A 12,239-nucleotide genomic window follows, 5' to 3' on the forward strand; every position below is an offset into this window, starting at 1 on the left:
AAAGTTCAACTTCCGGCAAGCGCTGAATAACCAATAACATTCAACTAGAACTGTCGTTGTCGTTATATGTACATGTTTATTTCAATACTTCTTGGAACATACAAAGACAGCTAACATAGAATACACATTACAAATGAATGAGAACAGTTAACTAACACCAGGGGTTTTACACAGAACAAAATAAAGCATGTAAAAGTTATATATAAAAAAAAAAACTATGAACTTGGTGCTTAAAGACACTCTTTTATTTATTTTCTATTGTTGGAGGAACCGTTGGGTGTCTCTCAAAATATGAGCTTTCATGTGTTTGACGTCATCTTCAAGAACTTTTTGTTTGTTTGTTTGTTTGTTTGTTTTGCTGTTATTTTAGTATTAATACAAACTTCTTGTGACATGTTTTCATTTTTTTAGTTCTTTTGTTGCTACTATTATATGATATAAATACTGTACAGAAGGTATTCAAAAGGGGTAGGGATGATCAATAAAAGCATCTTCCACGTGTCAGATTACTGTTGTTTTCCCAAATACTCTTTAGAGATACAAGATAAGTTATAGTTTATGCAAGCTTTGTTTTTGTAGGTTTGCTGGGTTTGTGTCATACAGGTATTTATTTTCTGCCTGTTTCTGCTTTTGAAAGCGTTGTTTAAAAGAAAAAGCATGACATCTGACTCATTCACTGATTGAGTAACGTTTTATGCGCTCTCTGGTGGAGGACTTTAAACATTGCAGCCTGAAAGGAAGCTACCATTGTCACAAGCATTTCAGCACCACGTTAATAGACAGCTCACATTACAAGTGACCTATGCTAAGGGATGTGAAAAGCTTCAGTTTCCTGTCATATATAAATGTTATTTTCCTAGTGACATTTCTTTCTGTTACACCAACCAAACATATTGACCAAGTTTATCTCTACGACTGTGCTTCTAGATTTTTAAGAAATCTCTTAATCTTTCATTTAAACTGTACCATCTCTCACCCCTCTGAAAATAAGTCAAGCTGACCTAAATTTGGCTATTCTGTCATCCCAGTGGATCAACTTACCACAGAGAAGGTTACCCTGCTCCCCTACATGCTCTCTGTGGACACTAGTTTCCTTATTAGCTAAATTATTTTCATTTCAAGCCATAGGATGACCTAATTACCCTGTTCATAACTGGCCAGTGCCTCACTCTCATCTGTTGCTGGTAGAAACTAATTCCCTGAGAAGTAAGATGTAAAAGGGCAGAGAGAGAACGAGCAGCCACAGGCCCCTGTAGTTTCTATTCAGGTGTGGCATTTTGAGTTGATCCTCTACTTCCCCTGACACTTGTATTCATGTTCGTGGTCTTAATTAAAGTGATATTTCGAGAGAGGAGCTTGTGTTTGTTCAGCTAATGAACCCCAGTATTCTCTGCGGGCAAATGGAAATGCAAGCACTACAATTAGCATATGTTAGCATTTTACTATGTTTATTCCTCACCATGGAAAACAGCTTACCAAGGCAAAAAGCTTCCATCCTTGTAAGAGTAGCTGCAGAACTTTTTCACCCCAAAATAATTTACACAAACTAATTAAACTTAGATTTTTGAAACTTACATCTAAAAGATTTATGTATGCAGATTGATTGTATTTGTGTTTGGGTGCACATGCTGGGTCAAATGTTGAGCTAGCTTGAACTCAACTAGTTACAGGTGTGTTAAAGAGACATTAAAACACCAGGTGAAAAAAATACTTTATTTCATAAATGTATACAGTACATGTGTTGGGAAATTTTCCCATCATTACAGTAGTCTGCTTCATAGTGCAGCTTGCATATACATTTACATAATATCTTTCATATTTACACAAGCTTTGTTAGTAAACAAACAAAAGGAAAAAAACAGCTTTTTCATTTAACCCAAAATATTCATTCACAAGAATGTGCAAAATTATTGTCCACTTATGCTTTCGAACCATTTTGGATGGAAATGCTGCTCCACTCTGATTGTCTAAATAATAATAATGAAAACAATAACTGAAGTAATGATAATAATGATAATATCAGACACATATTGACAGTGGTATGTCACATAAATAGCCTTCAGTCTTCTCTAGATAGAGTGCCCATTATTCCTTTTCCTCATTAGATTGCTGATCCTTTCCATTTTTCAAATCACTTATAAATCTTATTCTAATTGATCTATAAAGTGAATCATCTCTCCTTTTGTTTTATTATGAGGTTATGCATCATATCAGTCATCCATTCGGGCAGTCACTGAAAAGTCAGTCATTGTACAGGTCATTGTTTATCATTGCAGCTTCTCCTTGAGGGGACATCTGAAGACGTCGCTTCTTGCCAAACGTAGAAAAGGAATTGTGGACATCCAGTTCGCTTCGCTGCGCAGTGGGCCGCAGGGTGCAAAATCCTGATGGAGTTCCAGGGATATACACATTGTGGTGGTAGTCAGGCGGTGGGTGTGGGTGTGGGTGGGACGGGATAGATGGCTGCTGCTGTTGGGGAGGAGGTGTGCACCGAGGAGTCCAGGGGCGAGGGGGGAGCCCACTAGGTGAAGGGGACATCTTATAGTCTGTAAGGAGACAGAAGAAGAAAGGTAACTATTTATTTTACATTACTGACCTTACTAGGACAGAAATATTTTCATTTGCATGACTCATATGTAAATCAGGTTTTAGTGGTTTGTGACAGGACATAAACAAATACATGTAGTTGAAGAAGAGGTCATCAGGTGAAAAAAAAATTACAGAGGAGCTTTAATGGTGCTAAATGTAACCCTCTATATGCTAGTAAAGAAGAATAAAGATCATAGAACATGATTACATCAAACGTATTTATACTTTCAATATAGATATATAGTATCTATACTTTTATTTGAACAACTGTAAATGTAACTGTAAATGTTTGGTTAAAGGATGCTTTAGGTGCACCACATTTGGCCTCTCTTACCCTTCATGCCTTTCATATGAGTGCCCCAAGTCCAGTACTGCCCAGGTGCCATGGAGGTGACATAGTTGTCTGGGTCAGCATGCAAAGCCTTACGCATGAGGGTGCCATCCATGTTAATAGAGTTGTAACTATGAACAAGATAACAGCACACTGTATTTGTGAAAATCCACTCTATAAATATGTTGACATGACTTTATATCTAAACATGGTGCAACTTCAGCTCATTACCATATTTGAGCATAAAATATATTCATTAAATTAGGGCAGATTGTAAAATGCATTTACAGCTGCAAAGTAAAGGTCAAAATTATACCTTTTTATGGAGGAGTTCTGATTCTTTGTAAGAGTCCAGTCTGTGTTTGGTTGCTTCAGCTGTGAGACCAAAGGCATATACACATTATTCAAAAATTTGATTACAACCACCAGGTAAACTAGCTTCTAATAGGGTGAGAAAGTCTCTTTATATACATATATCTTCTCTAAATACACTCATAAGACGAGATGAGAGAGAAAGAGATTAAGGGTGTGTGTGCGCGTGTGTGTGAGGGAGAGAGAGCGAGAGAGAGAGAGAGAAATTTAAAATCACAAAAAAAGATTGTTCAAGGTGCATCATTATTCGTCTTAAATCATACAAGTCAGTGAGAACTGACTGGAGCTGTCTGTTGAGTTTATCTTGGAATGGAGACTCATGTTTTTTCTGATGGATCGTGTCTGCCGCCTTGTGGATATTTGATAGAACACAGATTGTAAAGGAGCCTTTAGCTACGACTCGCCTGTTACCAAGTTTAGCTTTTATCCTGTTTTACTCAGCGGGAAAGGTTAAGGAGGGCACCCGAGTGATATTTATTCCGGATTTGCTGCTCATATTATGGATTCCACGCTCTATTAGTTCACCCAGAGTTTTTAAACAAGGAGAATGCGACGTAAGCGTATTATTAGAATCGGTATTCAAAATACGCTCTTTGCCAACTACGCACAAAACCAATTAGAACCCCACCGGGATGAAACGAAACATGATTTTAATCTTCAAAGGAAACCATGCCAGGAAGGAAATTAAGAAAATTACACACGTCATTGTTTTGTGGATTTTATGCATCATTTTACATTAATATTTGCCTGATGCTCCTCGAGCGAGGTTTTTAATTAAAGTCTCAGAGACAGCCTTAAAAAGTTTAAAGTTCTTGCAGCTGCAGGTGCACTCGCGCCTTTCTTGATTGATTTACGCGGTTGGGTGTGCATTTAATCTACGTTTTTACTATCTATCCATCAATTTAAACAAGCCTGTGCAATTGCTTTATGTAATGCTCAAATGGTTTCTCTGTGATTTGTCTTTTATGTGTCACTGACGACCTCATGAGGACTCGTATGAGAGCATGTCGAGGGACTCTGGGTAAATTAGTGGAGCCAATTAATAAGGGGAAGGACACTTTCTCCTGAAGGAGCATAGCTGCAGGCAGAACAATCAGTGTGACCTCAAAAACCCTCTTGTGGCCAGAGGTGTTTGCCAGTGACATTTCTCACTCTGCCTGGTGGAGTCTGGTATGTGCGTTCTCTTTTGTCCCTCTCCGTTTTGAGGAAAAGGCGGAGACGAAAATCACCATTACGCACACACGGTTTGCTGCTCCGTCTATTAAAATTTGAAAAACACGAGTGTAGACATCCTGCCGCTGTAAATGCCCTCTCACGTTGTCTCTTTCCTTCCTTCTTCGATTACAGCACTCCTCTTCCCCTCCCTCGCTCCGCAAATATGAAGCTATATCTCTCCTTTCCTCTCTCCACACATTCAGAGGACAACGCCGGGGCCGATCTACAGGCTGTCCACGTCTCAGTCCAACCTTGTCCTTGCACCCCCCTCCCGTCTCCTTCTTCTCGCCCTCTCCCCACTACGATGCCCTTCCCCGTCTCTCCAAAACCGGCCATTTGCCATTTCTCATCAATAATTGACAGCCCCCACCCCCCGCCGACACCCCTTGCGAATACGCCTCACTACGTGTAGTAGAGCAGTACAGTTGTGCTTATGCCCTTGAGGCACAGTTAGTGAGGTTATCTGTCTTATATTGTTAGTTTGAGAGCAAGAAGGCGAGTGGGAAAACCGTCTGGTCAACAAGAACTGTATGAAACCAAACAACTTCTTTTCACCATCACCTTGACTTCTAGTTCACCCCCAAGTGGATGTGCTGGAAGAAGGTGTGTGTGTGTCATCTCACCCCGCGACAAGTATTTAGCCATGAAATTGCATGAATATTTACGCAGGTCGCATTCTTTTCCGATTATTTTGTGCGTTATTGATAACGCTTGAACTGAGACTGAAAGAGGAGCCAGATTTAGCAGGATATCCCCCTCCTCTCACACAGCAACTGACATCTCACTTCATTGTAAGACATGGTCTGCGCTCACCATATGCTCCTCGTACTTTTATTAACAAGTCAATTAAAATGTAGTCTCACTCGGTCTAATTTCAGTCCCCGCTGCAAAATATTGACATAGGCTTTACAATGACAATTAATTATGTTCTTAAAATAACGTTGAGAACTCACTATAAAGGGACAAAACAATGACTTAATTCAGTTTTTATTCAGATTTACTTTAAACCTGCGTGGCATGCATGATTTGACCTTCATGAGATGGAATATCATAGTCTAGGTTTGTACTGAGAATGTTTTTATCACCATCATCATCATCATCATCATCATCATCATCATCATCATCATCATTATTATTATTATTATTATTATTATTATTATTATTGCTGAGTGTGAAGCGGGTGAACTGACAAGGACAACACACACTTCTGAGTCTTATGCTGATCAGACTATACCTCGCTGGGGGTAGTTGCTCCGTTATTCACAGATGCGCTCCGGCTGTGCGCATTCCACGAGTTTTCCGCGCTCTTCGCCTCGTTGTTCCTCGGTGTGGTGCTCGGGCTGCACGGCTTCAGAAACATAAAGTCACTTTTGGCTGATTCGGGGGTCAGACACACTTTATAACAATATGACTGAGAGAGACTGCTATTTCCATTCACCTCCATACAGTTTGTGGGGACTTTGGCCGCGGATGAAATCTGCAGGTTAAGGTTGGATTTTTTGAACACCTCTGGGGGTGGCTCCGGCTGAAACCCCCCGCAACAGCAGCAGGCTAATGGGGGCAGGTTGTACCCGCTGTGGGTTTCCCTGTCCTTGTAACACTTGACTGCAGCCAGCACGATAATAGCCACAAGGAATATTAAGGATATTGTGCTCAGTGACACGATCAAGTAGAGGGCGAGGTTTGATGGGGGCTGTGGGCTGAGTGTGAGGTCTCCGAAATCTGACAGCGACTCGGGCACGCTGTCTACCACTGTGAGGACAATTGAGACGGTGGCGGATAGTGGCGGCTGTCCGTTGTCCTTGACTAATATTACCAGTCTTTGCCTTGTTGCGTCTTTTTCAACTAAGCGGCGAATAGTCCTGATTTCGCCGGTGTACAGAGCCACACTTAACAGCCCTGGGTCTGTCGCCTGCAACACCTGGTAGGACAGCCGAGAGTTCTGCCCAGCGTCTGCGTCTAACGCTGTTATTTTGGTAACTAGATACCCAGCGTCTACCGACCGTGGTACCACCTCAGTGGCCACAGTGCCGTTTTTGGGCAGCGGGGATACAATAACAGGTGCGTTGTCGTTCTGGTCCAAGACAAAGACGTTAACTGTGACATTGCTGGCCAGAGGGGGGAAGCCTGCGTCCTGCGCCTGCACCAGAATCTGAAAGTTTCTAAGTTGCTCATAATCGAAGGAGCGCAGAGCGTAGATATTGCCATTGTCCGAGTTGATTGAGACATAAGTGGACACTGGCATGCCCTGAATCTGACCCTCGAGAATAGAATAAGACAGATAGGCGTTCTGGTTAGAATCAGGGTCAAATGCAGAGACAGAACAAATGGAGGCGCCAGGGGCATTATTCTCGGTCACATAGACAGTATATGAAGGTTGAGAAAACCGCGGGGGGTTGTCGTTAATGTCTGACACTTGAACAAGGATTGTTTTCCTGGTTGAGAGCGAAGGAGAGCCCAAGTCCCGAGCTGTTAGGGTAATGTTATACTCAGACACCGTTTCTCTATCCAGGAACTCACTCGTCACCAGTGTATAATAATTTTTGAAAGATGTATGGAGCTGAAAGGGGACATTGCTTGGAATCTGGCAGTCCACGTTACCGTTTTCCCCCGAGTCTCGGTCCATGACACTTATCACGGCTATCACTGTGCCCGGCGGCGCGTCTTCCTGGACAGGTGTGGATACTGAAGTGAGGATGACTTCGGGCGCGTTGTCATTCACATCCAGGATGTCTACCAGTACTTTACTGTGTACAGCCACGGCCGAAGGGCCTCTGTCTTTCGCTTGTACATACAGCTCATACACGCTGGCTTTCTCATAGTCCACAATGCCCTTGACTCGGACTTCACCCATGTACGGGTCCACGCTGAACAGTTCGCGCACCTTTAGGGGTGCGTGTCCACTAAACGCATAAGTAACTTCCCCGTTCGAGCCTTCATCCAGGTCTGTGGCGTTGAGTTTTAATACCAGCGTTCCCCTTGGTGCGTTTTCCACCAGGTTCGCCCGGTAAACAGAGCGGTCAAACACAGGTACGTTATCATTCGCATCTAGCACCGTAATAGTTATCAACGCGGTCCCGGAGCGTTCAGGTGATCCTCCATCATAGGCAGTGAGAACCATTTCGAGCTTTTTTTGCTGTTCCCGGTCCAATGGAGTGTCAAGCACGAGCTCAGCAAACTTGCTTCCATCATTACGCGTCTGGATATTCAGAACGAAGTGCTCGTTTGCGCTCAGCTGGTACGAGCGCAGAGAGTTGGTGCCCACGTCCTGGTCCTGTGCGCTCTCTAACGGAAAACGTGAGCCGAGTGCGGCGGACTCTGTGATGTCAAGGTTAAACTCACTCCACGGGAAACTGGGAGAGTTGTCGTTCACATCTAAAATCTCAACTTCCACTCTGTACAGTTCTAGTGGGTTTTCAATAACCACTTGTAAGTGCAGAAAGCAGCTCGGACTCCGTTCACACAGCTCCTCTCTGTCTATCTTTTCATTAACGAAGAGAATGCCATTTTCCAAGTTCACTTCTAAATATTGCTTCTTTGCGCCGGAGACTATGCGAAATCGACGAGCTGACAGCTTGGCCACGTCCAGACCCAGGTCTTCTGCGATGTTGCCCACAAAAGCTCCATGCTCCAGCTCTTCGGGAATGGAGTACCGAATCTGCGCCAGAACCAAGTCCACAACACACGCACACAAAAGTAGACAGATGACCAGGCCAGTCACCGGTAACCAGCTGCTTCTGGCGAGTCTGTGATCCATCTCAGCAGCGTGCGTAAAATCACCTCACCCAGACATTTTTGCCTCATAAAGTCATTCAACTGTGCAGCTAAAAAGTAACTACAGAATGAATATTTCCTCGAGATGGAAAATAAATCTTCAGATACAAGTTCGTCACATCTGTGTGTGTGGATAACTTTATAGAATACTGAAGGCGAGAGACCAGGGAGAGACGAGATAGAGGCGCTTCTCTCCGTGTTGTGCCCCGCGCAACACTGGTGGTGTGTGAACGGGGTAGGCTCGCGCTTTGATTTTCCAGTGTATTAGGCACTCGGAGGAGCTGGTAGGGAGACGTGTGTGTGTGTGTGTGTGTGTGTGTGTGTGTGTGTGTGTGTGTGTGGGAGAGAGAGAGAGAGAGAGAAAGAGAGAGAGAGAGATGGAGGGGGTGGACGTTGCTTCTCGCTGCTCCGCATTGGAGGACGCCGACGCGAAGTGCGACTCTAATTACTGTAGACGTTTAACCCTTTTGCATCTCCATGTCTGTTCTTCTGACCCATTAAAGAGACGTAAATCCGTAAGTTTGACACCAGACGTCAGAGCCAGATTTGGATTATAAGACGAATTGTGTCATGGGTGTCATTTTCTGAGCTGCATTTACCAGATGAGGGTGGTTGAGGGTTTATCTTCTGTTCACTGTGTCTTACTTGACAGTGATAGCCATCATGATTTGACTTTGTTTTAATGTAACCCCATCAATGCTTCAGAAAAGAATAAACTCCTGGGTCCCACTATGTTCCACTACAGGTTATCATTCGCTTTGCCTCAAATAGCCCAGTGGCCACTACCAGCAGGCTCCAGGGACTTAATAATGCTTTTTAATTAGAGTCCTTTGAAGATGAATGCCCGCACTGCAAAACAGTCCCATTCATTAATCATCACAGACGAAATGGGGTTTTACAAAAAGAATCTTTGATAGGTCAGTATATTCATTTTTAATCAACATTTAAATGAGTGTGAGCTACTTTGTGGAGTTTAAAATGATTACACTGACAATCATGAATGGACAGCACATAAAAATACGCATTACACGATTTTAATTCTCTTAAGTAGACCTGAACATGTATCAACATAATCAACATAAAAGCAATGTCATAAAGCCTTAATCACACTTGTTCTCTAATCGGATATTACCGTTTGGATTAGGCGACCATCCCAGGTAATGTGTTTACACCATTTGAAGAGGGGAGAAAAGTCGCGCATGTTTGCTGAGGAAAAATTTTCAAGTCAGATTATAAGTGACGCTACTGGATGAAAGTGCCACTGCTATCATTTTTATATGTAAGAGAAGACAGCCCTTTACAGTGCGACACGCGTTTGTTCAAATCTAATCTGTAATCTAACCAATGAACGACAGAAAGCGCGAAGGAGAGAGTAAGGGGAATTAAAGGATGCCTTTGTGAAGTCGAGTTTGTCTCCAGGAAGACACGAGGAGCATCCTAATGTAAAACTGTGGCTTGAAATGTGAAAGTCTCTTCTTGGGACTGACGACAGAGCCTTGGCCCCCGGGCAGCGTTGATCTTGTTGGCAACTAAAAAGAGAGAGGAGAGGAGGGGGGGGGGGGATTAGAGAAAAAGAACAAAAACACAAATAGTTTCTGCTTCCTACGGGCAGCATTTTCTTTTGCACAAGAGCCCACGTTTAAATTGCCACTAAAACATAAAAAGCATAGAAAAAGTTATGCTGATGCCTAATGTCGCTGTGATCTTTTCAGCCCAGAAGAATAAAAATGTAAATAAATAAATGAAACTGTGCTATTGGGAATTCTTTCACTTCATTAGCGGTTGTGACAATTCTCCCTCAGTCAAATAAGAGAATCACTTACCATCAAGATATGGATGTAGACTGAATAATTCCTGTTCAGTTTGGCATTTAAAAGACCTTAACAAAGGTCATGGTTTACTTCTAAATTAAACTTATATTGCAATATTTTTTTAGTGTGAGTTTTAGAAGAAGATGCAGTATAAACACTATCATTACCTTCTTTGATAACACAAAAGTTCCAACCTGTTTCTTCAACAAGCAGCCCCCGAAACGCAACACCCTCCCCTTTTCAGGAAAAATCCCCAGGTTTAAATAAGCAGAAAACACAATCTGCTTGTAGACTTAACCTCAAGCAGATGGTTAAGCTTCTCCAGAAATGATTACATTTCTGGAAAAAGAAAAAAATCCCCACCACCAGTTCCATTGCTTTCCCCTTCTTTTTAATTAACGGAGTGAAGGATTAGTGTGCAGCTATCCGGGATCAACTGTTCTTCGACGGAAGAATACAAATGTTTTGTGATAAATAATCCCAGAGCACTCCCACCGGCGCTCCCTCGGTGCTTGTTACATTAACATGCATTACACGCAGCATTAAGTCGCTCTCATCCGCCTCTATCGCCCAGCTCACCCCATTGTCCGACAGTAAGACAGCCATTACTTTCTCTGATCTGACGCTCAACAGCCACCTTACCGTGACCTGTTATTGCACATCCTAAAGAATCTCACCGGACGATAAGGTTGCAGGAGGCAACAGGATGGATCAAGGACAGAAAGGGATGGATATGGACGTGTATATTTTGATACTCAATACGTTAAAAAAAAGTTATGTATTCTACAAGTGTTTTCATCTGAGATGAAAGTGTTTTCATCTCAGATGAAACACTACCGGTGTTCATGAATACCGGTAGGTTACATATTCTCTGGCTAAAGCTTTCTTTTTTTATTCGTGATTCAATGGCGCCATCTTCTGGGGCCTCGTTGACATTGCATAAATGAAGTGCGCAATTGGATCTGTTAGTGTTGAATGACACAATAAAGTAAATAAAAACAAAATTCGGTGTAATTGATTTTTTTTTTACAGTTGTAGTTAAGCATAATTATTATATCTATTGGTTTATTATCTTTGACAAAACATACTTGGACTTTTTTTTCACCTGAAGTTATGGTATTTTTGCTTTAAAATGTGTTTATGTCACAATGTTAAGGTTTTCTTTGGAATTGACAAGGATTAATCAGGAATAAATACACTGACGGACAGTACACGTTAGATGTTTTGGAGACAGAGTCAAGGAGATCAGACTAAGATGGTTTACTAACAAGCAGAGGATGGATAATGAATATTAGAAGGATGCTGAGGTTGGAACCGGGCAAGAGGCCTAGAGAACGTTCAAAGAGATGTACAGATGCAGTAAAGGATGTGGAATTAGCCGGTGTAAGACATGAGGATTTAGAAGACAGGTTAAGATGGAGACAGTTTTACTGTGGTGACCCTTGAAGGTAACAGCCAAAAAGAAAAAGAATATTTGTGTATAAATGTGGCCTTAAACATCAGATTTCAAAATTTTGCTTAAAAAATTAATTAAATAAAATAGATTTTTACAAAAAAGTCCTAAAATCAAACAAAGAAAATCTTACACATTTTAAAAGAAATATTTAATTTGCTTTTTGTTTTCTTTTAGTTCATCACATATTCATATATTCAAAAAAATGTGTGACCTTTTGGGATGAGAAGTTATTTTAAAGGTAAAATTGAGTCAGGTGTGTTTGGGAACCCTGTTTTATTTACAAAACAAGGATCAATCAAAGGTTGAGTTTACAGCATGCTTGTGTTTGTGTTTCATGCCTCATACAAATGACTTTTCTGATGCCCTTACAAGAAGAGTTGTGACTCCCCCATTCCGCTTTGTCATGAACAAATGGAATAAATCCAAAGCTATTGTTATCCTCCCCATGTGTGAGATCAACCAACAAAGATCACTAGAGGTACAAGGAATGTAACAGCATGTGAGGTCACAGAAACTTCAAAGCAACTCAGTGCCTCTCTCAGACTGGCTGATGTTCATGTCCATGAGAACACTGAACAACAATGGTTTTTATTTTGGAAAAAAGACAAGGAAAAAAGCATTGCTCTTCGAAAAGGACATTGCTGACTGTTTTCAGTTTGTTTAAGATCCCGAAGAGGAGCCAGAAGGCTGC

General features: G+C 41.8%; 1 protein-coding gene and 1 long non-coding RNA gene across 3 annotated transcripts; both read right to left on the bottom strand.

Moving 5' to 3' along the window:
* Positions 1-1,699: 1,699 nt before the first annotated feature.
* On the bottom strand, positions 1,700-8,515 carry si:ch73-233f7.1 (uncharacterized protein LOC100537710 homolog). 2 transcript variants are annotated; one of them, XM_041991137.1, is made up of 5 exons: positions 5,946-8,515; positions 5,742-5,855; positions 3,237-3,295; positions 2,924-3,051; positions 1,700-2,546 (listed from the first exon to the last, which is right to left on the bottom strand). In XM_041991137.1, the coding sequence occupies exons 1-5, from the start codon at positions 8,262-8,264 to the stop codon at positions 2,242-2,244; spliced, it is 2,925 nt and encodes a 974-aa protein (XP_041847071.1). In that variant the 5' UTR covers positions 8,265-8,515; the 3' UTR covers positions 1,700-2,241. The 2 variants fall into 2 exon arrangements, with proteins under 2 accessions (XP_041847071.1, XP_041847070.1); XM_041991136.1 differs by having other exon boundaries at positions 5,742-8,515.
* Positions 8,516-9,280: 765 nt separating this feature from the next.
* LOC121643286 lies at positions 9,281-10,723 on the bottom strand. The gene is made up of 2 exons (XR_006011081.1): positions 10,105-10,723; positions 9,281-9,810 (listed from the first exon to the last, which is right to left on the bottom strand). It is a non-coding gene; the product is annotated as an uncharacterized LOC121643286 (long non-coding RNA).
* Positions 10,724-12,239: the final 1,516 nt, after the last annotated feature.

Source organism: Melanotaenia boesemani, chromosome 7, assembly GCF_017639745.1.
Source record: "Melanotaenia boesemani isolate fMelBoe1 chromosome 7, fMelBoe1.pri, whole genome shotgun sequence".
Lineage (NCBI taxonomy): Eukaryota > Metazoa > Chordata > Actinopteri > Atheriniformes > Melanotaeniidae > Melanotaenia > Melanotaenia boesemani.

Coding starts and splice junctions, on each gene's coding strand:
- si:ch73-233f7.1 (XM_041991136.1), bottom strand. CDS start 8,264: ATGGATCACAGACTCGCCAGAAGCAGCTGGTTACCGGTGACTGGCCTG. Junction 3,052..3,236: donor CAGAACTCCTCCATAAAAAG/GTATAATTTTGA, acceptor TCTTGTTCATAG/TTACAACTCTATTAACATGG. Junction 2,547..2,923: donor TCATATGAAAGGCATGAAGG/GTAAGAGAGGCC, acceptor GTCTCCTTACAG/ACTATAAGATGTCCCCTTCA.